Source organism: Balearica regulorum, chromosome 10, assembly GCF_011004875.1.
Source record: "Balearica regulorum gibbericeps isolate bBalReg1 chromosome 10, bBalReg1.pri, whole genome shotgun sequence".
Taxonomy (NCBI): domain Eukaryota; kingdom Metazoa; phylum Chordata; class Aves; order Gruiformes; family Gruidae; genus Balearica; species Balearica regulorum.
This window is the reverse complement of record NC_046193.1, coordinates 6,906,216-6,929,838: the sequence shown is the minus strand read 5'-3', so window position 1 is coordinate 6,929,838 and position 23,623 is coordinate 6,906,216. Positions and strand designations below refer to the sequence as shown.

General features: G+C 37.0%; 1 protein-coding gene across 1 annotated transcript in view; it reads right to left on the bottom strand.

The window, feature by feature from the left end:
- Positions 1-23,623, bottom strand: part of PBRM1 (polybromo 1) — a 66,790-nt gene that overhangs the window by 19,665 nt on the left and 23,502 nt on the right. The window contains 14 exon segments of the mRNA XM_075761883.1: positions 17-227; positions 1,443-1,594; positions 1,596-1,627; positions 2,334-2,491; positions 2,808-2,953; positions 4,350-4,616; positions 5,375-5,532; positions 7,001-7,186; positions 8,317-8,528; positions 9,169-9,811; positions 11,065-11,170; positions 12,266-12,542; positions 15,415-15,512; positions 16,101-16,242. Of these exon segments, the coding sequence (XP_075617998.1) occupies positions 17-227; positions 1,443-1,594; positions 1,596-1,627; positions 2,334-2,491; positions 2,808-2,953; positions 4,350-4,616; positions 5,375-5,532; positions 7,001-7,186; positions 8,317-8,528; positions 9,169-9,811; positions 11,065-11,170; positions 12,266-12,542; positions 15,415-15,512; positions 16,101-16,242 (2,788 nt within the window).

Here is a 23,623-nt window from a genome sequence, read left to right as displayed (position 1 = left end):
CAAGGAGGATCCTTACCTGTGGTGGAGTATAAGGCATTATATCCAATTCACTAGCTAACGGGGTCTGAAGCTGAGGCATAGAAGGTGTTTCAGTCATATCACCTTCCTCTTCTCCCATCTCTTCCATGTCCTCATCACCTCCTTCCAACTCAGCAAATTTCGCTTCCAGCTGCTGAATCTTCTTTTCCAGTAGCGGAGATGGTTCCTTCTGAGGAACGATGGGTTTTCTGAAAGGTGGAGGAGGAAGACAAAAAGCAGATAAGAATACACTCGTACTTTACATGAGATTGCATATATTTTTGAAGAGAAACCCAACTTTTCTTCCTTTATCATTGAACAACATGGAAACAATGGTGACTCAGGATGTGCCTGTGCTTCCTTTCAGAACACTGAGCAGAAATCATTCACTGTCTATGGCCAGTGTTTCATTTCAGTCACTTGAAGGATTTTTGGTTCTTAGTTTTTTATTTTTATGAGTTAGAAGGGGATTTCAAATCAGCAAATACTTCATTTCTGCAACAGAAGCAGTTACCAACACATCTTCCTTAGATTTTACATTTTACTTAAGTTAGAACTTCATATTTTTATTAATATCCATGTTCACCAACTGGAAAGCTATTTGTTACCCATAATGAGGACTTAAGTATTTTAATGACATCCAAGAGAATTTACCAATCTGATAATGTGATGACTTTTACTGAAGTAAGGAGAAGAAAAAGAAAACATCCACTGGTATTAAGATCATGAAAAGACTAATGTTATCTGGACTTCTTTTCAAAAGCATGATTAGTCGAAGTTCATCTTCTACAACTATGACTTTTATGTATGTACTGGGTCTGGCTGGGATGGAGTTAGCTTTCTGCATAGTAGCCTATACGGTGCTGTGATTTGGATTTGTGACCACAACAGTGTTAACAACACACCAATGTTGTAGTTAGTGCTGAACAGTGTTGGCACATTGTCAAGGCCTTTTCTTTTTCCCCACTCTGCCCCCCCAGCAAGGAGGCTGGGGTGGGCAAGAAGCTGACCCAAAATGACCAAAGGGATATTCCATATCATATGACACTGTGCTCAGCAGTAAAAGCTGGGGGAAAGGAGGAGGAAGTGGGGACGTTCAGGGTTATGGTGTTTGTCTTTCCAAGTAACCATTATGCATGCTGAGGCCCTGCTTTCCTGGAAATGGCTAAACATCTGCCTGCCGATGGAAAGCAGTGATTTAATGCCTTCTTTTGCTTTGTTTGCATGTGCAGCTTTGTTTCACTTATTAAACTGTTTTTATCTTGACTCGGGAGGTTTTTTTTCCTTTTGCTCTTTCAATTCTCTCCCCCATCCCACTGCGGGGAATGAGTGGCTGAGGGGGGCACTTAGCTGCCAAGCTGGCTCAGTCCACCACAACACAGAAGAGTGCTCACGTGACCCCCACATTCCCATCACATTTTTACCTAAAATAATATATTTCATCATCTACAACTTTTGCAGAGAGTGAAAACCTCTTCAGCCCTTTAAATTTCTTCATTTGTTTGTCACTTTCATTGTAGCGGCTCTCACAAAGAAAAACATCGTTTTCAGAGATTTCTGTTGGTCTGCAGGAGAGGGAAGTCTTTGAAGGACAGAACCGCACACTTTCCTGTGGGAAATGAAAGAACTGGGGAAGGCGGCAGCCACGCTTGCAGACACTTTACAAAAGCGTGGAAACTCAAGTTTTTGCCATTCTCATAAGTCTGTAAGATTCCTGGTATTTGGCACAAATATGGAAAATACACCAATTGATATCCCCATTAAATAACGCCACTCATGAGAAACCTATGCAAACTAAAAAAAAAAAACCAAACAAAAACAAAAAACCAAAAGCTGCATTAAAAGAACAAGAAAAACCTGCAAATAACAACACTCCAAGATCACTAGTCAGTTAACTATATTTAGAACAGCATCATAACTACAAAACAAAGTACATAGTCATCATCTTATGCAACAAACCAAATTTCAATCTCCTTCTGGACCAACTTTCCAGGTAACACATACTGGAATAATTACATTAATAAGCAAGAATAAAGGAGTTTTCTGTTCTCTGACTGCAGACAATGTTCACTTTGATATCAGACATGTAATCCTCTCATTGTAAGAAAGCTTTCTTATAGTGAAAATTCTCACTACAGGTCCCAAAGACAGGAATGCATATAGAAATGGGCTGAATAATCTCTCCTCCCCAACTCAATAAAAAAACAAACAAACAAAACCATTTGAAATCAAGCCTACACACAGCTATAAATCACTTTAGATTGTATAGGAAAAGAAAGAGAGTATCTATTGGATTTAAAGTTGTTAATAATTACCCAAAATGCAAGTCATTGGACAGGTCTCCTCCAAGTTACTCAAAAACACTTCCTTCTTGTAGAACATTTTAGTTGGTTCATGTTCAGTTTCTTCAGGATGTATAAAGATTGGACCAAAGAAATATGCAGCTCCATCTCGCACCCACATCTTTTCAATTCTGGAAAGAAAACCAAACCACCGACATAAATGAAAGGCCATCCCTCTTAAATGAGACAGCTGGATGCACTAGGCTGTTCAGGAAGACTGTCAGTAAAAAATGAGTACAGAAGAACAGACTGTTTTCAGCTGTACAACTGTATCACCTTTTATTAGTGGTTAAACTTCTACCTCAATCTATTAAGAGCTTGTAACATTTAGCTTGCTTCAGAAGATTTTCTTCTTCTCCATCCTCTTTTATACTTTTTGCAACAAGCCCATCTTTTATCCAACTTATTTTTAAAGACACAAACTGCAAATACAGAAGTTGCACCTACCTTCCAACCCGAGGTCGCACCAGCCCATGGGATTTTATAAAGACACAGTCCCCAACCTTAAGCCACATATCATTGTAGCAGAGCTGTTCGAAGTAATGGCAACCAGGTTCTCCATTAGACATTTCTACTGGAACATCTTCTTTGTCCTGCAGAAAAATATGCATTTAGAAACTTGTGGAAGAAGGAAGATCAAACACATAAATAAAAAGATGTCACGTGCAAGTAAAAGACTTTGCTCTATCCTTACGTTACCAACAGTAGGTAAACACTAAACAGACCTGTACATGGGAGTGAGAGGTCTTGAAATTTAAAAATGAAATAGCAAAGCCCAAGATACCCTCCATCTAGGCTGCAAGCCTTCCTCTTTCACAAAGCTGTAATTTTGCCAGAACAGTAATTTATAGCTGCTTTTTTATTCTACTGCTTCAAAGTTAGCTGGCCAAGCCAAGTCTTGTCAGCTTATTTTGATGGTTTGTTTTAAAGCACAGTAACATGTTGAAGAGGCAAGAATTGCATCTATGGGCCAAGTTAACATACATAGAAATGTAATGTTTCAACTCTCATACACAATAATATGAACACTCCACATATTACTTTCAAAGTCATACCATTTGCCCTATTTAATTTCTTACTGTTTAGTCAAAACTCACATTGTGCCTCATTTGACCTTGGATTTCAGAAAGCTAATGAAAACATAGGCTATCTGCCCAAGGTGTGGAAGGAAAAGACCGTACAAGTTTTCATTCTCTTGGTAGAAATAATTCCTTCTTTTGTCATGATGTGAATAAATACAACAATACACACTAAGTGTCTAATTAAAGCTGACAATGAGCGTGCTGGGTATTCTGTTCTGAGGTTCTGTTAGAGAACTCAAAGTAAAGTGCATTTATTTTATGACTCTAAGTTTATTTTTTTATGTCTCTAAGTTTATTTTAGATAAATTAAATGCAATTTATTTGAATACATTCATTTAAATTTATTTCTTTTACGACCCTGAATACAAATAAACCATTTTACCCAGTATGTTGGACAGAAATATTCTTAAGCATTTCAACAATAAACCACTCAGTTATCCACCATAAACAGGTCAGAAACAACATTATGTATTGCTTACTGCTGCCTAGCTACTGACTATTACACTGAAATACTACACAATAAAGCATTTCAGCATTGCCAGGAACTAAAATTAGACTTTTAGTTCTACTGATTCTTTAGGCTTAATGCAAGCTTTACAGTAAAAGTGTAATTTTCTTTTTTGAAGTGGTACAAAAAAACCCAACAAAACACCCAACCCCTTCACATGATCGCAAGAAAGCATTTGTAGAATAATCTAGCAAATATGTACACGGTTTATTTTCTGTTTAGTCTATTTCTATTATTTTTGTATTTATTTACAAATGTGTATAACATAATTTAAACCAAAGACTATATTTATTTATATTTTATTGTGTCTGGATGTTGTGAGACCAAATTCACAAGGGCTCACATTTTCATTCTTTATCTGTCAAACATAATTGATGTTCCACTTGTTATCTTACATACCTTTTCAAGATGAAGGATGCTTTCTCCCGCCTTACTGTCCTCCAATGTTTCTGTGTGTTTCTCCTCATCTACTTTGTCTGTATTAGCAAATACAGAAGCAACACGGACCACAGGCAGGGGTACATCTCGTGGGACAAATCTTACAGAGCTTACAGGCATAGTCCACAGTTTAATCTTTTTAAAAGATTTTGTCTTTGCTGAATAACGTGACTCACAGACATAGACATCCTCATCTCTGAAGTTTTCAGGACACAATTTAAAATATTCCTGCAGATTGAAGAAAAAAAGAGATTAAATATTTCAGCAACACACACACATGCCTCACAAACACACAATGAGCTCCCTCTCACGCTTCCTAGTTTTTTCTACATTTCTATCAGAAACACTTTTAGACTAATAAAGTCTTTCCGCTGAGTTCTTTTATGCCAGTTTGGCATCCAAGTTATATTAAAAATCAAAAGCAAACAAGTGGGGGGGCAGGAAATGTAAGCTCCATGCTCATTGCTATGTGACTGTGATACCCATTCACGTAGTCAGCAGCCATAGCACTTTGCTCCTTACAAACATGCTACCTTCAAAAAACTGGCTGAGATAGATATGCTGCAAACAAGACAAAAATCCTCAGCATGAGGATGACATGGAATCAAACTTGAGACAGAGATGAAAGGCTTCATCCTCTTACCAAGCCATTCAAGTCTCCCTTTCTACCAAACCTAAATCAACATACTTTGATAACTCCTCTAAGGAGTTATCTGCAATTTCTCTATTACATGGTCTGAAAAATCAGTTAGCTAATCATCTAATAAGCATATGATTCTACAAACCAACCAGCATTGGGAAACACACCGCTTGGATGAACTATGTATCTCTTGAAGCAAATGAAGAATACAAAGAGTACACAGGAGCAAGTCCTATTTTATTTAAGTATTAGTAGAATGTCTCTATGTTAGAATGCCTACAGCTCTTCAAGAAAATAGCAGAGAACATATTATTTGCTTAACGAATTAGTCTGAATAGCCCCTCACCTTGACAAACATGACCACACATTTGCCTAAAATTTTGCTAACAGGAACTTTATTGTAATAGTCACTTTTAAAAACTTCTTTCTCCAAGAATTTTCGTGTTGCAAGATGAAATGTTTCATTTGGGCGATAAAACCAACAGCCGTAGAGCCATTTCTCTCCTTTAAGGGGAAAAAAAAAGGAGAAAGAAAGAGAAAAAGATGTAAAATGGCATATTCTCTAGTAAGCAAGAAAAAACAACTGGATTGATTAATCAAGTAGCCATGTAGTCATTTATACTGAGAGTAAACTGTTTTAAAACAGGACAAGATTCCTGAACTGTTTCAGGTAGGGAAAACTATGTTGCTTAAAAAGCCTGCCAATTGTTTTTTCCCCAGTAAAACCTGGACTCAAAGTAAAGAAAGAATCTGTTCTTATTCATAAATCTTGACTTTCAGGCCTTGAAATGGCTTCAAAGTCTATACAACAATCACCTGATTATTTGAAGAACCTTGGACAACTGGTTTCAAGTTTTTTAAGAACTATTTCTTCCATGTCACGCTGTGGCAAATTCAAATGGTTAACAATGATTTATAAAGAAGTTACAAATATGTACTATTTTTCTAAATCAAACAAAATCTGTAATCTGCAGACTGAACCAGAATAAAAAGTGTTATTCACTTTCTTCATCACAGACAAACGAACATAAGAAAGGTACAACTGGCCAATGGTCCATCTACCCAGATACAATGCAAAGCTCTCTACCCCCTGTATTAAAAAGACAAACACTGTCACATGCTTTAATTTAATTTATTAGTGTCAATAAGTGCCCTCTAACTGTAGTACTGCTGGATTTGTTGAATAGTATTTCTGCATTCACCTTATCTACCCACTTCATGATTATGCAAACCTTAATTATATCCTGCCTTACATTTCTCCACTCCAAATTCAAGAGTCACAGTCCTTTTAATCTTTGTAACACATCCATTCCATCCCTTTAAAAAAAAGTGCAACCAAAATGGTTAATCCCACTATACCCCACTGTAGTTCTCAGCAACTGTAGTCTGCAGGATTGCTGAGAGTGCACCATGCTTGTCTGATACTCTTGTCATATCTCTAGCCTTCCTTACACTTAAGAGAAGTACCTGCTGCAAACAGAGGGCATCACTGATGATAAAAAACAAAATAGTACTTGTTATGGCTTGATTTGGCCTAGGAAATGCAAGATTCAGCTCAATTCTGAAATTTAACAAATGCAAGTTTTGAAATTGAGTTGTGAGTAGCATTTGCAGTTAAATGTGTCTGACTTTGGTTCAGATTTCTCAGCACAGAAAAACCCCATGTCTTCTCCTGCATCTAAATTACAAGGAGCCCATCCCATTTAGGAGAGCCTGTTCTCTGGGATGCTTACAATTTGAAGGTATACAGGCAGAAATGAAGAACAAAAAAGTGTGTGCTGATCCAAAAACTTTATATTTGTAATACTCTTTGGAACAAAGCAACTCAGAAACAAGAAAAATATTCAGCAGTCCACACATACTTCTGGAAACAAAATAAATAACGTACACACAGAAAAAGCTCAAATTTGAAGTTTTAAATAGTAGTAAGAAGTTTCACCATATTGTTTTCCTATAGCAAATACATTCTTACCAGCTGAATCTTCCCACAGCCTCTCAATGCAGACTATGTGAGGTTGCAAGTTGGCTTCAGCAGGCTCCACATACACATAATCTCCTACGTGGTACATGCTGTTCTTGAAGCTGCAATCCTGGCTGTAGGTCCGATGCAAGCTCGACAGCCCAGCTGATCCAGAAGAATCTTCACTCTTTTCAGCTTCTTATTTCAAGAAGGGAAAACCAGACGTTAGCAATGCCACATTTCCATGTTAGCAGAGATTCCTGATGTGAATGCCGTCACCCTTTGCTGAGTGCAGAAGTGCCACATGATATCTGATGCATCCCTCTGTCACTGGCTTCCAGCGTGAAGGAAGGGTTTAAGCGTGTTTTGTGCTGCTAGCCTTTCTGCTGCTGGTGCTGCTGAAGGTTGGGTTTCCCTTCTTCAGCTGAATTTTACTGAGTACTCCCAGTGAGTGAAAAGGAACTCAGTGACAGCACTGAGCTCAGAAGCCTTCAGAAAGGCATGTTTTGCTTTCTTTGGGGTTCTTTAGCTCTCAAAGGGAGATAGAAAAAGGGCATTACAGCTGTTGTCCCCTTATAATACTGAGTAGGCTTTACTCTGCTGACATTAGTGCTATGTGGGAAGATGAACCATGTTAGAAAGACAATTCAAGGACAAAGAGCTAACAGCTCTGCTCCCATCTGTGGGCAGGAGCAGTTAGAAAGCTTTACTCATTCATTCCTCTAGACATGCTCCACAAAAATTATATGGACAGTAACAGCCAGGAACTGTGAAACACAGCACACCTTCACAGTAGGTTTCTTGCCCTACAAAACAGTGCATTCTTCTTCACACTCACAGTTGCCAAGTAAGAAATGCAAAAGGCCTACTTAAATACCACTTCTTTAGCAATGTTAAAAGCATGATCATAGACAACACCACCAGCACACCAAGAAACCATTATTTGTCAAAAAGGAAATGACTAAAAAGCAATGACTGTTCCAATTGACCAAGTTTATTATCAGCAGAAAGCTATAGTAAAAAACTATTGTTTTCTTTTCTAATATCCTTGAAATAAGACTACTGGTACCCCAATGTGTTCCAATTAAAAAGAGTTTACATAAGGTTAGTATCTACCTACATCTCTTTCTTACAGCCATCTGGCATGGCTGATAAGCATCAAAATAAAATAAGTCTCTCATAACTTGAAAATACAAGACTCTTGGTAGACAACCAGACTATTAAGGTGCCTTCAGTAGGTGAAGCTGCAGCAACAGCAGAGCATATATCATATGCATAGGTATGTTTTTCAATTAATACATTTAAAATTTATGAAAAAAAGTAGCTACCTCTCTTCTCCTCCTCTCTTTTGAGCTTATCCTCCTCTATTTCTTTGGGCAGCTTTTCCTTCTTTTCCTTTTCTACATCATTGTGAAGATGCTTGGTGGTATAGCTGAGAGCAGGTGACAAAAGAATCTCTCCATTCTTACAAAGCTCATCTCGAATTTTAATAAAGAACTGCTGAAGTTCAACCGCATCCTCGTAAATCTCTGAATCAGTCCTGTACAAAAATACATACAACAGGGCAGAAACATAGTTTGTACAGAGTCAAACAGGGTCCTCAATACATACTCATCAATCGACACAACGATAAAACTAAAGCTTCACTCTACCAACAGATTTCTGTGCTCACTCACAACAAGCAGCAGCAGACACTGGCCAAGTCATGCTCCACCTGCTACTCTGCTGTCAGTTTTTATTATAGTTTACCTAAAACAGTATTTTTGCGTACACCAGTCCTGATAAATCAAAGCCCAGAAAAATCAAAGGTAACTGGTTGTGACCAAAACTACTTGCCACTGGACTTCCACAATCTATTAACTTCTGAAAACTTAAGTAATAACACTATTATTAACAAAACTGACTTAATTACCCATACTGCTGTTAGTAGATGTTTTAATATCATTTTTATGTCCTCTCCTTCGCAGTCAAGATCTCACTTGTATATACCAAGTACTCTACCTAATTCAAGTAAAACTCTGCAAAAAGTTGCAAGTGTTCATAGTTTTTGCATAATATTACCATAACTCATATAACTGTGATTGCTCCAAAAAAGTAATCCACTAGTCAAGCAGTTAATGAACAGCTCCTCCACTTCATTTTTTGAATTTGAAAATTAGCACAAACTTGGCTTCGCTTACCTGTTCATTCTCCTTGCCCTCTCCAGTACCTCAAACATATTCTCCTGAAACAAGTCCAATCTTCTATAGCGATTATTTTCAACGTTTTTTCGGATAATATCAAAAGTCAGAGGAGGTTTATTTGGGAAATTGGGATCAACAGCAGGAATCTCGGCTAAGGAGTCACTGTAGCATCTGCCCTCATCATCCTGGTGGCTCATAACAGATACAAAAAGGTTATGGATAAGTTCCTGAATTAGCAAGGTGACATTGGGCACATGAGAATCCTCATCTCCTTCTATTTCTCTCCGAGTTTCAAGCAAAACTTTATGCAGGACCAGGGCATCTTTATAAATCAAAGATTCTGGCTCGTTATATGTGCAAGCATTATTGAACATCATGACAAAGTCCTCTACCATGGAATCAATATCCTGGTATTTATTTGCCATCATATGACTTCTGATCTTTTCCATGTCAACGGGCTTTTTAATGGTAACATAATAGTCAGGAAGTTCAGACCGAGATGGCAGCCTCAAGAAGATGGCGCTCAGTCGCCTGCCTCGTTTATCCGTGTAATTCTTAACTGCTTCATACACCTCATTCAACTTCTGTTGCATTGGAGTCATGTATTTCGATTTTTTAGGAGAAATGCCACTTTTTCTACCTAAGCAGACAAAAAAAAAAAAGAGTCATTACAAAAACAGAGCTTGCACACCTCTTTGTCCATCTGCTTTCCATCAGAGAATTGCTTATTGAAGAACCACTTTATGGTATGAGCAGAAGACTCACAACAAGGAGCCCATTCCAAGTTGCAGCTTCTTTTATTTTTCATAATTGTATGAATTTATTTATTTTTTATGTTATTTTTGGCAAACACAGAATCATATGTTTCTGAGTGGTCGGGCTGGTGGAGGTCTCTTCCGACTTAGGTATGGAAAACATATTTTCCTACCTAATGTTATTAATAACTCTTCTAAACTCAGTTTGGTCTTTACTAGCCCTACATGAATTTCTCTCTACAGCCGTTAAAAATCCAGTCATCACAGGGTTTTTGCTATCACTAAAATTAAGCATACTAAATATTATTAGATTCCTTTGTGACAGGTTTATGCCAAATTACAGAGGATTATTACACGTAAAATGTAAAATAAGGCCTCCCATGGGACGATCAATCAGATCAGCTTTTTGATTAATTCAGGATCTCTGTTACTGTACTGCATAGTCTCTGCTTGTGAATTCTCTACCACCTGTACCGTACCTAAGAGCTGCACATTTTTATTTTCAAGAGGGTTGTGCGCAGTTATTTTCTTTAAGCCTTTTCTGTGCAAATTTATGCTTCTCAGTTTGCTAAGTTCTGAACACGTATTCAGGGGACATAAGATTTGAGTAGTAGCAAATCTAGTTTGTACAGGCAACAGCTCTAGGAACAGACATTGTTGGAAATTTCACTTCTGTGGTTTTCATGGCTTTCAAAAATTTTCCAAATAAAGCTCACATTTATCATTCTGTGGAAATCCCACACATTTGACCAGGGAAATTAAGAGCTTTACTCAGTTTGAGAAGCACCTTACTTGTAAGCAATCCCACTAGCACACATTAAGCGTGTTAATGAAGTGGTACTGAGCACAGAATGCAGCATCTAACATTTGGATAACACCACATGACTTAATGCCAGTCATTCCAACCATTCCCAAGTTTTGTTTCTTCATTCTAAGTTACTTTTCTTAGAAAATGCTATATGCAACAACTGAATTTTATTATATGCACATATCAACACATCATTGCTTCGTGAATTATATTTTCGAAATCTACTTTGCATGTCAGTGTAAACTTGCAGATCATGTCTCTATTCTAAAAGAAAGACCTGTTAATCTGTAGTGTCGAAACCAGGCATAGCAATGTACAAGGTTGCCTTACTTAGCTTTAGTTTAGGGGATGCAACATCATCATCTTCAGCTAGAGGTCCCAGTTCTTTCCTTTTTTCTTTAAGGATCTTTTCCAGCATATGGGCATCATTGTATACCTATTAATCAGTAAAGTAATTTAAAAAAACCAACCAAAACCACACTAGGTTTACTGTGTTTAGACTAGTTTAGAACTAGCCCCCAAGAAACATTTAAATGTTAGTTTGAAAAAGCCGAATGCAAAACCAAGTACTTGATTAAAAAGAAGGGCTTATTTCTCAAATCTACACCTTCAATAGACATACAGGTAAGCAGAACTGATGAACACTATCTCAATCAGAGAGAAATAAATCTTGAATAAATTATCCAATTAAGCTGCATTTCTATTCCAAAGACTGCAAAACAGTAAAGTGTAGTTTCATCAACTTCCTCATCAAACCTCATCTGCTAAGCAATGAAAGATCTCTTGAACTATTATGGTTCCATCAAGGCACACAGGACTACAACAGTCTTCCTGAGTCTTTAAATTCAACACCAGTGAACGCAACTTCATCATAAAGTCCTGTACAGTAGCTGATAAAGTTCCTCATTAGAAACAGCTGTAGGTTTCTTACCACCACTCTGTTCCACAACATCACGCTTGCACAATATAGCAACACCCTATAATGTATTTGTAAGGGAAAAGCATAATCCTTTCAGACTCCTTTTGTTCGATTAAACAAGTCAGGTCGTCTAGTCTGATCTCCCACACTCTCCACTTCCATGAAAACAAAGCTGGTTTCTCTCCAACTAAGACATCCCTTCTCAGAGGATAAGAGCTCCAAATCATGTGCTGATGATCGTTCACTGTGCAAATACCTTTATGTGATTAACTGAGGATGAATAATGAGAATTTAGTAACCAGCTGATTTTTTTTTTTTAAACATACTAGGAAATATTCCGCTGACATTCTTTGTAGTGGAGTAACAAGTTTAGCTAACAAGAAATAAGTCTAACCTTTGCAAAGGAGTGTGATGCATTTCATGTTTATACAACTACAGATGAAGACAGAATTTAAAACACCAGCAGATAGAAAAAGTCATATTTCCATTTTAGATCAATAAACAATTATCACAAACGATGTGAGTAACAGTCAAAGCTAAATCATCCTAACATAACTTATAAGTCTGCAAAGAAGCAGAGACGTAAGTGTGACTGCATAATCAAAACAATACCTGGGAGCCTTCCTCATTATAATGCCTTGCATTTCGGAACATGAGCTTCATGTCTTCAATCATAGCTTCTTCCCCTGCGTACTTATCATTGCGGATGTTGTGTTCTATCATTTTCAAGTCCATGGGCTCCAAGATAATTTTATAATAGTCTGGATAGTCCTTTTTGGATGGCTTAACCATAAACAGATCACAGAGCCGTCTGCCTGTGCCCGGTTCTCGAGCTTCCAGAACTGCATTGTATAAGATCTTCATTCGTTGCTTTCGTATATTCTTTTTACTGTTAGTTTAAGCAGAAGAACAAAAGAATAAATGTTAGGGGCTCTTTTCCTCACTTCCAACACTAATATTAAAATTACATTATCTTCTACCATGAGAAAACAACCACAACCACCTAAGCACACACACAAGTTCAACATTAAGGCACTAGAAACACAGGTCCATTTGCAAATAGTGACATCACATAACCAGCAGTCTGCTAAATAAACAAGAAACCAACTTTAAGATACGATTTTTCTCTCATTCACCTTGAGTTTAAGTGTTCTACAGAATAAAACAAAAAACTACTTTTCAAAAGTACAAAGGTCAAAAGGACCTCTAAGCACCTTCCAGCTGCAGAGAAAACAGATCAGTCAGGACTAAGCATCCGAATCCAAGATCTCCACATCTAGTGCAAACAGGGAAATACCCCTCAGCCAGTATGTTCACAACTACCTCTGCCAAATACAGAATATCAAAGACTTGAGTTGTTTATCTCAGTAATTCTGTATCTTCTTCAGTACCAGATACAAGAAAAATAAGGACATGAAGAATGTAGTAGAAAGAAGGGTCTGAATTGCTTAAGTATCTGTCAACCACACTCAAATGAAGTTACAAGTCAATAAAGCTCACCAAACCTGCAAACCCACGTACATGCTATCACCACATCCTACGTGTAGCTACTATGGTTGTCTCATCTGACAGCACAACCAAGACACAGCTTATTAGGAAAACAGTTATGCGTGGCTCCCTGTAAGCTACATGATCTACAAGCAAATCAAATAAGGGAGAGGAAAGCTTATGTTAATAATGTATAATCTCAGCTCAGATACTGTGGCACTCTTAGAAATGCACTCGATACAAAGCGCTTTTAAAACAGCTTCCAAATTGCAATCTCTGTAAGACTTATTCAGGTAGCTATAACTTTGACTGTATTATCTGTAAAGACAACAAAAACAACAAAAACTATCTTCATTTGCAGAATGTGCAAAACATCACTAGAAACCAAACTGCATCACAGATTTCCTCATCATCTGGATCTTTTCCTCCTACATTTAAAGTATACCTAATTCAGCATAGCCTCGTGCCTCAGATACCTTTTGCTCCTTGGTGAGATCAGCAAAATAATTAATGGAAATTGATGTCACAACAATATGTGAGAAAATTCAAAATGTATGTTCTATAGGTTACAAACTTTTTTCTGCATTATCTTCACTGCTGAAAACTGTTAGTGGTTCACATTAGCAGATGAGCAATGCCAGAACAGACAAACGCTTCCAAATTCCACATTTTAACATGTTTCCAAGTTTTAACATTTGGTTCAATGGAAGCAGGTAAAGCAAAACCAAAGCTGAAATAGTAGAAGGCCGGCCAACACTCAAGATTCAGGTCATGCATCTGATACATAAAAGGGGACATTCAAACAACTTTCTTCTGTGTCACTATTATTTTCCCAATGGGATGAATTTTGCCTGGGTTTTTAGTTTCTTTTTTCAGCACCATTTTGGAATTCCTCTCAGTGCTTCACTTCTATCAGCAGCATTTACAATCTTCTTGTACTTCCTATCATTCAGCAAATGAAACTGATAACAAGTATTGAACTGACAACATCAAAAGCCTTTTCAGATTATCTTCAGGCATGAAGAAAATAAAATCATTTTGATTTCCCTTACCTATGAACACAACATTTTCTATTTTACTGTTCTTGGGCAACAAGGCCTGGCAGATTTTTTCTTTTAAGCATTTCAGGTGATCAAAAGCAACATAAGGTTAAAAGGACACTGATGACAGTTTGACTTGCTTGATTAGGTTAGTAGTTCTCTCTGAATCTGAAGATCAAAAAAACAGCAATTTGCTCCTTCCTGATAATCATTTGGTACTGTGGTCTGTCTTACCATTGCGCTACTTTTCTTCTTCTTAGCATCTCTGCACTGTACCACCTCCTAAATCCATGTTAACGTTTTCTCTCTGCAGATTTTTTTATGAGTGTACATTGTTGCGCTTAATTCATTGCTCTTAAGTGACTCTTTGCTGATGCTCTATTTCATTCCCTTCCTCCCCCCACAACTGCTGTCACTTTGACAAAACAAAGAACTAAAAGAACAGGAAGCTGAAGGTCATAAGCAACACTAAAGAAAGATGCTGAATTACAGTTTTACACTGGCAGTTACTGCTATTGCAGGAATGTTATCAGAAGCTGGAACTTATTTCAAATGACACCATGAGGCAGACTAGAGAAACTATCACTTGGAGTGAAATATTTCACTAGTATTAATTACACAACAGCTATCGCTGAAGACTGCAAATTCAGAAGGGAAAGAGAAGTAGTCCTCTAACATTAATGATGAAAACTCCTCAAGCAGAGTTCAGGTCATGGAAAATGAAAATATTTATGCCAGGGGACTTCACCAAATAAAAATATTTGTAGAGTAATACTATAAACTTCCAAAAAAATAATTCAACTACAATTCAATTAAAAAAATAATTCAAGTGTTAGCTTCAATTATATTCTGAAATTGCTACCCAAACTACATAAATAGTCATATATTGGAGAAGTAGTAGAAAAGAAGCAGTAATTGCTAACAACCTGTGAAGGTAGGCAACACAGCAGGCTAAAAAAACAAATAAAAATCCAGAAATGAAAGAATTACCTAATTCAGTGCAACTACAGTTTCTATGCCACTTACTGAAGTTATGTTGACAACTGCCAACTAATAGTCCAAAAAAGGAAAATTAAATCAGCAAATAGTTTTGAATTAATTAAAGCCAACACTTAATAAAGTTTCAGAACTACAAATCCTTACACAAATGCTAAAAAACGTGCCTTAATTTTCTCATAAACAAATAAAAGATGTAGCAATGTCATGATGTGCAGGAACTACAGAAGTGCATACCTTTTCCTTTTTGAGCTTCCAGTATCAGATGTAGCAGAAGAAATCATACTGTCCCCATCCTCAATGTCATCTCTCCTAGCAAGCTCCTTCTTCTTTGCCTGAAAAAAGAATAAATCCCTGAAGCCAAACTCACTGCTGGACATTTCCAGAGCAATATTAAACATCAGAACAAATCAGATGCATGAAGAAAGATGCAACTACAGGTTTTGAGACTAAACCACCATCAAAATATTTCCTGTGATTTATTTAATTCAAGTTGGCTGACATAAAGTAGCAGTATAATTCTTTTTAACTGTCAGGAAAATTTTTGAGGAATGTATTTGGAAACAACATCATTTCAGCCTGCAGCAATTAGCTGGAACACTTCATGAAATTTGAAGTGTTTTAGCTCCCTCCAATTACCTGCAAACCCTAAAAAAAACCACCACAGCATCTATTTTCTCACAACTCAATTGGGTTAAGAGTCATAGTAAGGAACAAAACTGACCAAAAGAAATCATAGAAGGCAGTAGGTGTGCTGAAGAAAAATCACCCTATGGTTCCCTTCATTCCCATACTTCCCCATAAGCAAGAAAATACTACTGCCAACACAGGTCTAGTTAAAAATTATTTTGGAAAAAAGTATTCATTATGGAAATAAATTAACATGTGAAGTTATAGCCTTTTGATTGTTCTACTCCACATACCTGCATGACCTGCTGCATTTTCAGTACTCTCTTATAGATGGCAGAATTGGGAACGTTGTAGCGCTTGGCATTTTCAAACATCAAGTTCAGATCGGCCTCCAACTGATCCAAAGTTTCATACTCATGGTTCTTCAGTTTGGTTCTGCAAAAAAGTGGGGTATCTGATTGGTATTTCTCAAGTTACATGTTGCAAAACAGTTAACATCGTAATTCCCACGATAAATCAATATCCAAAGAGCTTTAATTACAGGAACACGTTTCCTTTTTCTGATGCCTACGTAGCAACTTCCAATTGTAATTATATTATGCAAACATATCTCCTCTTAAAGAATTATTTTAATAATTCTGAAAGCTGCCCTCTTGAAAGTTGTGCAGACTGAAGTCCTGTTTTCATACTCAGGTGAGATGTGGCACAAATGAGGCACAACCTGCTGAGACTACTCCAGGATGTCACAGCGGTGACCTGTAGGGCCTGGGTATGATGTCAATGCAACAGATTAGCTCTGCGCAGCCCTGAACACTGCCTTCCCTATACAACATCAATTCCACTCATCTTCATTGAGAACCGAAAGTGCCCAACACCCCTCATACTAATCCCCTCCATTTTTTTTACCTTCTCTTAAGACCACCTGGTATTTGATTGGTGCTACCCATAGTAGTGCACTTCACATGAAAACAGTTAGAAAAGGACTTAAAAAAAACAAAGGTCATTCTTCATATGCTAAACAGATGAATCAGTGCACTAGGTTTGCCAATAACTTAATGTGTTTTCTCATATTTCCTCATACAAGTGGTGAAAGTTCTAGCCAACTTTTTTAAACCTTCCAACACCTCATTAAATACAACAGAAAATAGTAATTTGCAGCAAAAACCAAACACAAACCCCATCACAATTTCAAAATGCAGTCATCCTCCTTCACACCTCCTTCCTGACCTGCTTGCCTGTCTCGTCTACCAGTAACACACCACCTTTTAACCTGCTCACCACCTTTAAGCCTAATCTGGTTTCCAGCACCTAGCCTGAACGTGAACTTGCCTAATGGAGCATAAGCACTACCAGAATACACCACAAAATAAATATAACATACCATAATATACTAACATCCTTTAGTCTCAAACCTTACCTGCCAATGTGACTTTACAGCTGAACCAGCAAACAAAAAGAAACAACGTTCAACTTGCAATAAGTAAGACTCTTCACTGGTCAGGCAAGGATGAGGAAGCCATGGTTGGATTAAACCTGGCACAGAGCCGCAACTGCTATAAAAACTACTCAGAAGTGCACATGTGTCTATAAAGCTGTCATGATGGAAACATATTTTGCAGGAAACATCCAACTAACTGCATGTTGCCAGGATGGCAGCTGCATGTGCCTTACTGAAATGTAGAGTATTTCTTTTTCATTTATTTCAGATCTGAAGAACTAGTATATCCTCAATGACTATGAGAAAAGCAAGATGTTTCGGACAAAAATCCTAAATGTAAGATGGGGAGAAAATTACTTGTTGCAGTTCTCATTTAAAACAAACCATTTTAGGTTCATGTGTCTTTTTAAAGATATCAGTATTTTGCAAACCTTTACGCATTATTTTTTAGATTATTTTTAATGTTTCCAACTGAAGCAACAGATAATAAAAAGTTTTTCTGTCAGCTTCACTCACTCTGCCATTCAAAAACAAAAAAAAGCCAGGTTACCAATATAATTTTCATTAGATTAGCAAAAAATACAAATAATAATAAGAAAAAACCAAACATACACTCCAAAAGCAAAAGAGTTTGGGCACCAATTAAATTGCCACAAAGAAAAGGCAAAGTCAGCCTCCATTTCTACCTTGTAAAACCCCAGTAACTATTATTTGTAAATATGTTAAAGAATACGTGACTGGTATTAAAAAAGTCAGAACCAAAATAAAAAGCCCACTAAATTCAGGATTATTTTGCCCTAAACCACTAGCATATGATGCATAGGCTCATAAATACTGAGGATGTAAACAATGAGTCTATTTGATGCTCTTGGTAACAAACAACACAGGCCACCTTACATCTTCACCAGCTAATCTGCACACTCTGGTACAGAAAGCAAAATCCATAAAGTAAAATGTATGTAATTAATTCTCGTAGTTCAACAACAACATTGCCAAGCCATTACAGGACTTCAGCACACAAACACTTGTTGGTGTTAGAAAAGCTAATAAGTCATTAGGAGAATACTGAAGAAAACATAGAACAGAAAGGCTTAAAAAACTTGCATCAAACAAAAACCAACTAATAAGCCCATATTTATCAAAAACATCAAAAGTGAGTTTTAATTTTTTCAAAACAGAATTATTTAAGAACATTCTAATTTGTCAAGGCACATAGGGTAATTAAGTATGTAAGCAAGCAGTAATTTCCTTGTTTACTGATACTATGTAGATGTTTATAAAATAGATTCAAACTTTCAAAGGATTAATAGAAAACAAAAATAATGTCTAAAGAAAATTTTGAATCTTAGAAAAAAGTACCCGAGTCAGCTAAACTACTTTAGAGATTAAGAACATAAAGAAATTTTAAAAGCAAGTCCTGTGTAGAAATCAATTAAGGAGCAGTACTGGAGAGAAATGCTGACCAACAGACTTTTTTCTCCCCTTGGATGTAGATGGCATCAGCATAATTTGTTTCCAAGTGACAACTCATATCAACAAATTTGCAGAATTAGGCTCCAACTAAGGATCTAATAAAGTGAAGACTACAACAGCTGCGTTAGATTAGAATATTAAATACTTAAGACAAATGTCTAAAATGTCTCAATGCTTTTTACTGATAAATGCAACTGCTAGAGGACAAGGAATCATGCTTCAGAAATTATAACCACCAAACTGGGATAAACTCCTTTCAAGATCTGCTCTGCAGTTCATCCGCTTGCAAGTAAGGAAGTCTGCATGCAACATTCCTGCTTTTCAACTCTTGGCTCAAACTTTGCTGAATATTAGTAGCATGTAGTTTATAAACATTCCTGTGCAACTCTGGCATGTTTGCTTTCTTCCAGAGAACTAACACAAGCTTTGAGAGACTGGGCAACAGGAAGAATAAAAACTGTAAAAGTTTCTAGTCTTCCAATTAATTTAATAAATTAGAAGTACAGAATTGCAAGTTTGTATTTTGATCACTGCTGCATGAGGTTTGGGTTCAGCTTTCTGAAAGAGTAACCCAAAGGACAACATCTAAACTGAAGTACCACTTCTTCAATTCAAATTTCTTCTCCTCACTATCATTTTGTACTACTCCTCTTTACTTGGAGATAGTCTGTACCCAACTTAAAACCACATTAATGTGAGTGTATATGGAGACAAGAAAAAATGAAAGCAATGCCCTGAAAGAATCACTGAAGGTCTAGGATTACACTGACTAAAAAACTCAACATCAACGACCATCCTCCTGAGATATTAAAGCCATTAGACAACTCTACATCCTTATCCCATGTAAGTTCAGAATCTATTAAATAACACTGTCAACATGATACTATAAATCAAATTTACCTATTAGTAACATATCTTGATCCTGCTCAATCAAATTCTGTATGTTTAGGCACCAGTTTTATCAAAAGGAAAAAGGGGGCATATGTCGTATCCTCTGAAGCAGAACAAATTCAAAGTAAGCTGCAGGCAGAACAAGCAAGGCAATAGTGTTTCCTAGGGAATAGATCCTGCCTGTGACAATTTTCTTTTTACAAAAAGAGAATTCTGAATTGGTCCTGTATGATTTCATGACATGGTAAAAGAAACTCATGACTCTTCATATCATCAGATCCCAAGCCACTTGACACTAACAAATTCAAGATTTGCTTTACCCTTCCTCCCAGAGACAAAGAGGTAGCTCACGCAGACCCCAGAACACCACTAATCACAGGCTTCATCTAAAGATATACCACTTATTCTGCATAGCCTTGGTATCCCACACTAGCTTCATCTGTGTGTACTTAGGCAGTGACCTACACACATTACAATGCAGCGGTCTAACCCTGAAGCACCAAAAAGCAGAAAGAACACATGAAGTTGCCAGTAGTCTTAAATACACCATTCTATATGCGCTGATTCTCTGCTCTCTCGTGACCCTGTAGAAACAAAATCTTTAAGCTGATGGAGAAGGTGAGGACCCCAGTAGCTCACAAATGAGGAAAAGCAGCTTAATTACATCTTATTCCTTTAAATCTTAACCTAGAGCCAGAAGACAAAAGGAGTCACTGTTCCTTTGTCTGGATCCGTTGTTTGGATGAGCTATCATCCAAATTACCTTAACAGAAAATAAAATCTTGCTTCTATCAGCATTTGTTTATCCAAAACAAAATAAGCAAGGTAATCAGTCCATCCGATTTTAAGAAAACATCCTACATTCACAGTTGAATTCATGAAAGGCCTGACAACAAAAGTAAAAATCAAGACTTAGCCCATATGGTTTGGAAAGATGGACAACTTCCAATCACACATACGAAGAATGAAAAATGCACAGGCATAAAAGTGATCCTTGTCTAGTCTGCAGATAACCTCCTACCTCTAGAAGGCACTTGTCAGCAAACAATAGGATAATTAAGTAAGAAGGTTATTCACAGAAGTACTTTGAACAGATTTAATTATACTCAAACTCAGCAGAACTCAAGTATTGTGCCATTTCTGGATTAATAGTATGAAATGCAGTTTCACAATAATTTTTTTTTTAAAAACCATCTCACCAATCTTGGAAGGAAAGAAATTTATAAACATCAATTTATTTTGTAAAGCAAGGCTAAAACTAATGAAATCTATGGCTCTATTCAACAGCAAGTCACTGCCAACATACTACCAACTAAACTTTATACACCAGAAACCAAGAGAAATTTCTATGAAGTGATTGGTGGTGATACAGTTGTACCCAAAAGCATGAGTAAAACTTAGAAGAATATCCTTTTAAACATAATGACCTTTGCAAAATGAGGAAAAATAGTTTAAAAGGTAGGTTACAGTTTCATAAGGCCACTAAGCCCAAAACAACACTGGCATGACATTTAATTTGGTCAAAATCAGAGTAGTAATTAAAAACCCATACAGTAAGCTGGCACTCAACTCCCTAAAAGGTCTTCTGGAAACTCATCGGCCCTTCTGAAAGAACTGAAGAACAGCGAGATACTCTCTCCATATAATCAAAAGATCCATCTTATTACTCACACACTATGCCTAAAAAATTCCAAGGAAAAAAAAAAATAAATTCAAACACATAGCTAAAACAGTTATCATTTAACTTCTTTTCTCTGGTTCTGAGATTGTGAAGTCCAGAGGCTAATTCAGCCTCTTTGGGGAAAAAACACTGAAAGCATGCAATAATGGCATTTGACAAATGCCCTATTGAGGAATGAAATAATTTTTTTTTATAAAGTACATCCAGAACCTTTTTTACTTGAACCTGTGATTTTTATAAAGGCCATACACACAATACACACCGAACGTACTTGCTAAGGTAGGAAAATTGGTTCTACCTACAGAACATTTTAAAACTGTACAACATTCAACAAGTATTAAATTATATTAAGTGAAAAAAGGAATGAAAGAACTGCTAAATCCCAGATAAAGTGAAAATTTACAAGGTATTCTAGATATGACAGAGACATTAATTTTCTCTGCAGAGAATATTTTCCCAATTGGCTTATTCACAAATGAAGCAAACTGTAATATAGTGACATATTATCTTTCCAAAGTAAATGTAATAATAAAATATTAATGTAAATTTTATTATTTTTTTAATTAAGAACTTAAATTTTTATTGGGCTTAAGCTGTTATTTAAAAAAAAAAAAAAATCTCTTAAACTATTCAGGCTTTAACCCAGACAGCAGTCTCCATTATTTCAAGATAAGGTCCACTCCTTTATTTGCCATGTTACTACAAGTAGTTAAATTATAAGGCAAAATATGCTTGACCAGATCATATTTACTGTAAGTTCAACTCAAATAATAATTAATCCAAAAGCAACAAGAGCCACTACAAATTTCATGGTTTCAGGAGAACCTCGACATATCCCAGTGCGGTGAAATGTAACATTTAGACTCCTGTGTTGCAGACAATAGTTCATAAGAAAAATGCATTTCAAATCCTCAAAATAGCAGACATCACACCAAGCCAACTGTGTTTTACAATAGATCTATGTACTTTTTTGAACTCAACTACAACCCCAGCTTCCTGGGGCACAAGACACTGGGACATGCCAATGAAAATACCTATTTCATTGCCTGTGCACCCACACCGCTCTCACCTGTGTATTAGGAGAGAACTGCTGCCAGGGAACTCCCTGGAGCACTCTGCAGAAAAGCTTGACCCACTTAACTTAGGGATCATACTTACTAACGCTGTAAAATTTAATAAGGAACACTTATAAGCATGCCAGGATCTAGCACTTACATACTGGGTAACTGAACACATTCTCCTGCGTTATTTCCCAACTATTCCTCTGGTCGATTTTAATTACAGAATGACTTTTCACCAGCAATGTTAAATTTGCAAAATAACCTCCACAGCATGCACTTTTACCACACCTGAAAGTCACAGCCTTCACAATGTCATGCCTTTCTTTTTAAATAGGGTGTTCTTGTTCTACAGCTCTGAGCTTTGTCCTGTTTGAGGTCCTGTCTCAACGTATGAATGCCTGGTGGGAGTGAATGAGGAGGGAGCCAGACTCATCTCAGCTGTGCCTACTGACTGGGCAAGAGGCAACGGGAACAAATTGAAACACATGAAATTTCATCTGAACACAAGAAAAAGAAAAGAAAAAAAAATTTATTTTTTTTTATTTTAAACTATGAGAGTGGTCAAACACCAGCACTGGTTACCCAGGGAGGTTGTGGAGTCTATTCAAAATGCAACTGGATACAGTCCTGGGCAACTGGCTCCGGGTGACCCTGCTATAGTCAGGCGTTGGACTGGTCTCCCTTCCAACCTCAGATATTCTGTGATTCTGTAAAGACCAAGGCAGAAGGAAACTAGCAGAAAACTAAAGCCATCAGAAGGATTACTTCTGACATCCAGGAACAGCTCGGGATCAGCACTCAGCTCAAATGGCTGAGGTTCATAATGCTCATAAACTGACTAAGATGCTGGAATAAGTATAACGTGCATCTCATTAAGACAAAACATACCCATACTCTCCCTCTAGAAATCGTACATTATTTTGTAAAGGATTTTCTTGCATTTAACACATGCAAACTCTTGAAACATATGACTAGCTGTAAAATCTGCAACGGCCACACATTTCACAGCTCACTCTGGCAGGATAGCCTAGGTACCCAGACACTGAAGCAAAACAGAGGAGATTGGAATGCCAGGCTTTACTCCAACACCTTCAACTTTTCACTAGGACAATTAACTTTTCTGTCCCCGTCTGTGAAAAGAAGATATGGTCTTTGTAGGTACATCTCAAAAAATACAAAACAAAATCAAAAAACCACGAAAAACCTCAACAACTTAAAAAAAACCCCAAACAACCAAGAACAACCACAAAACCCCCTCCACTCTTAATAAGC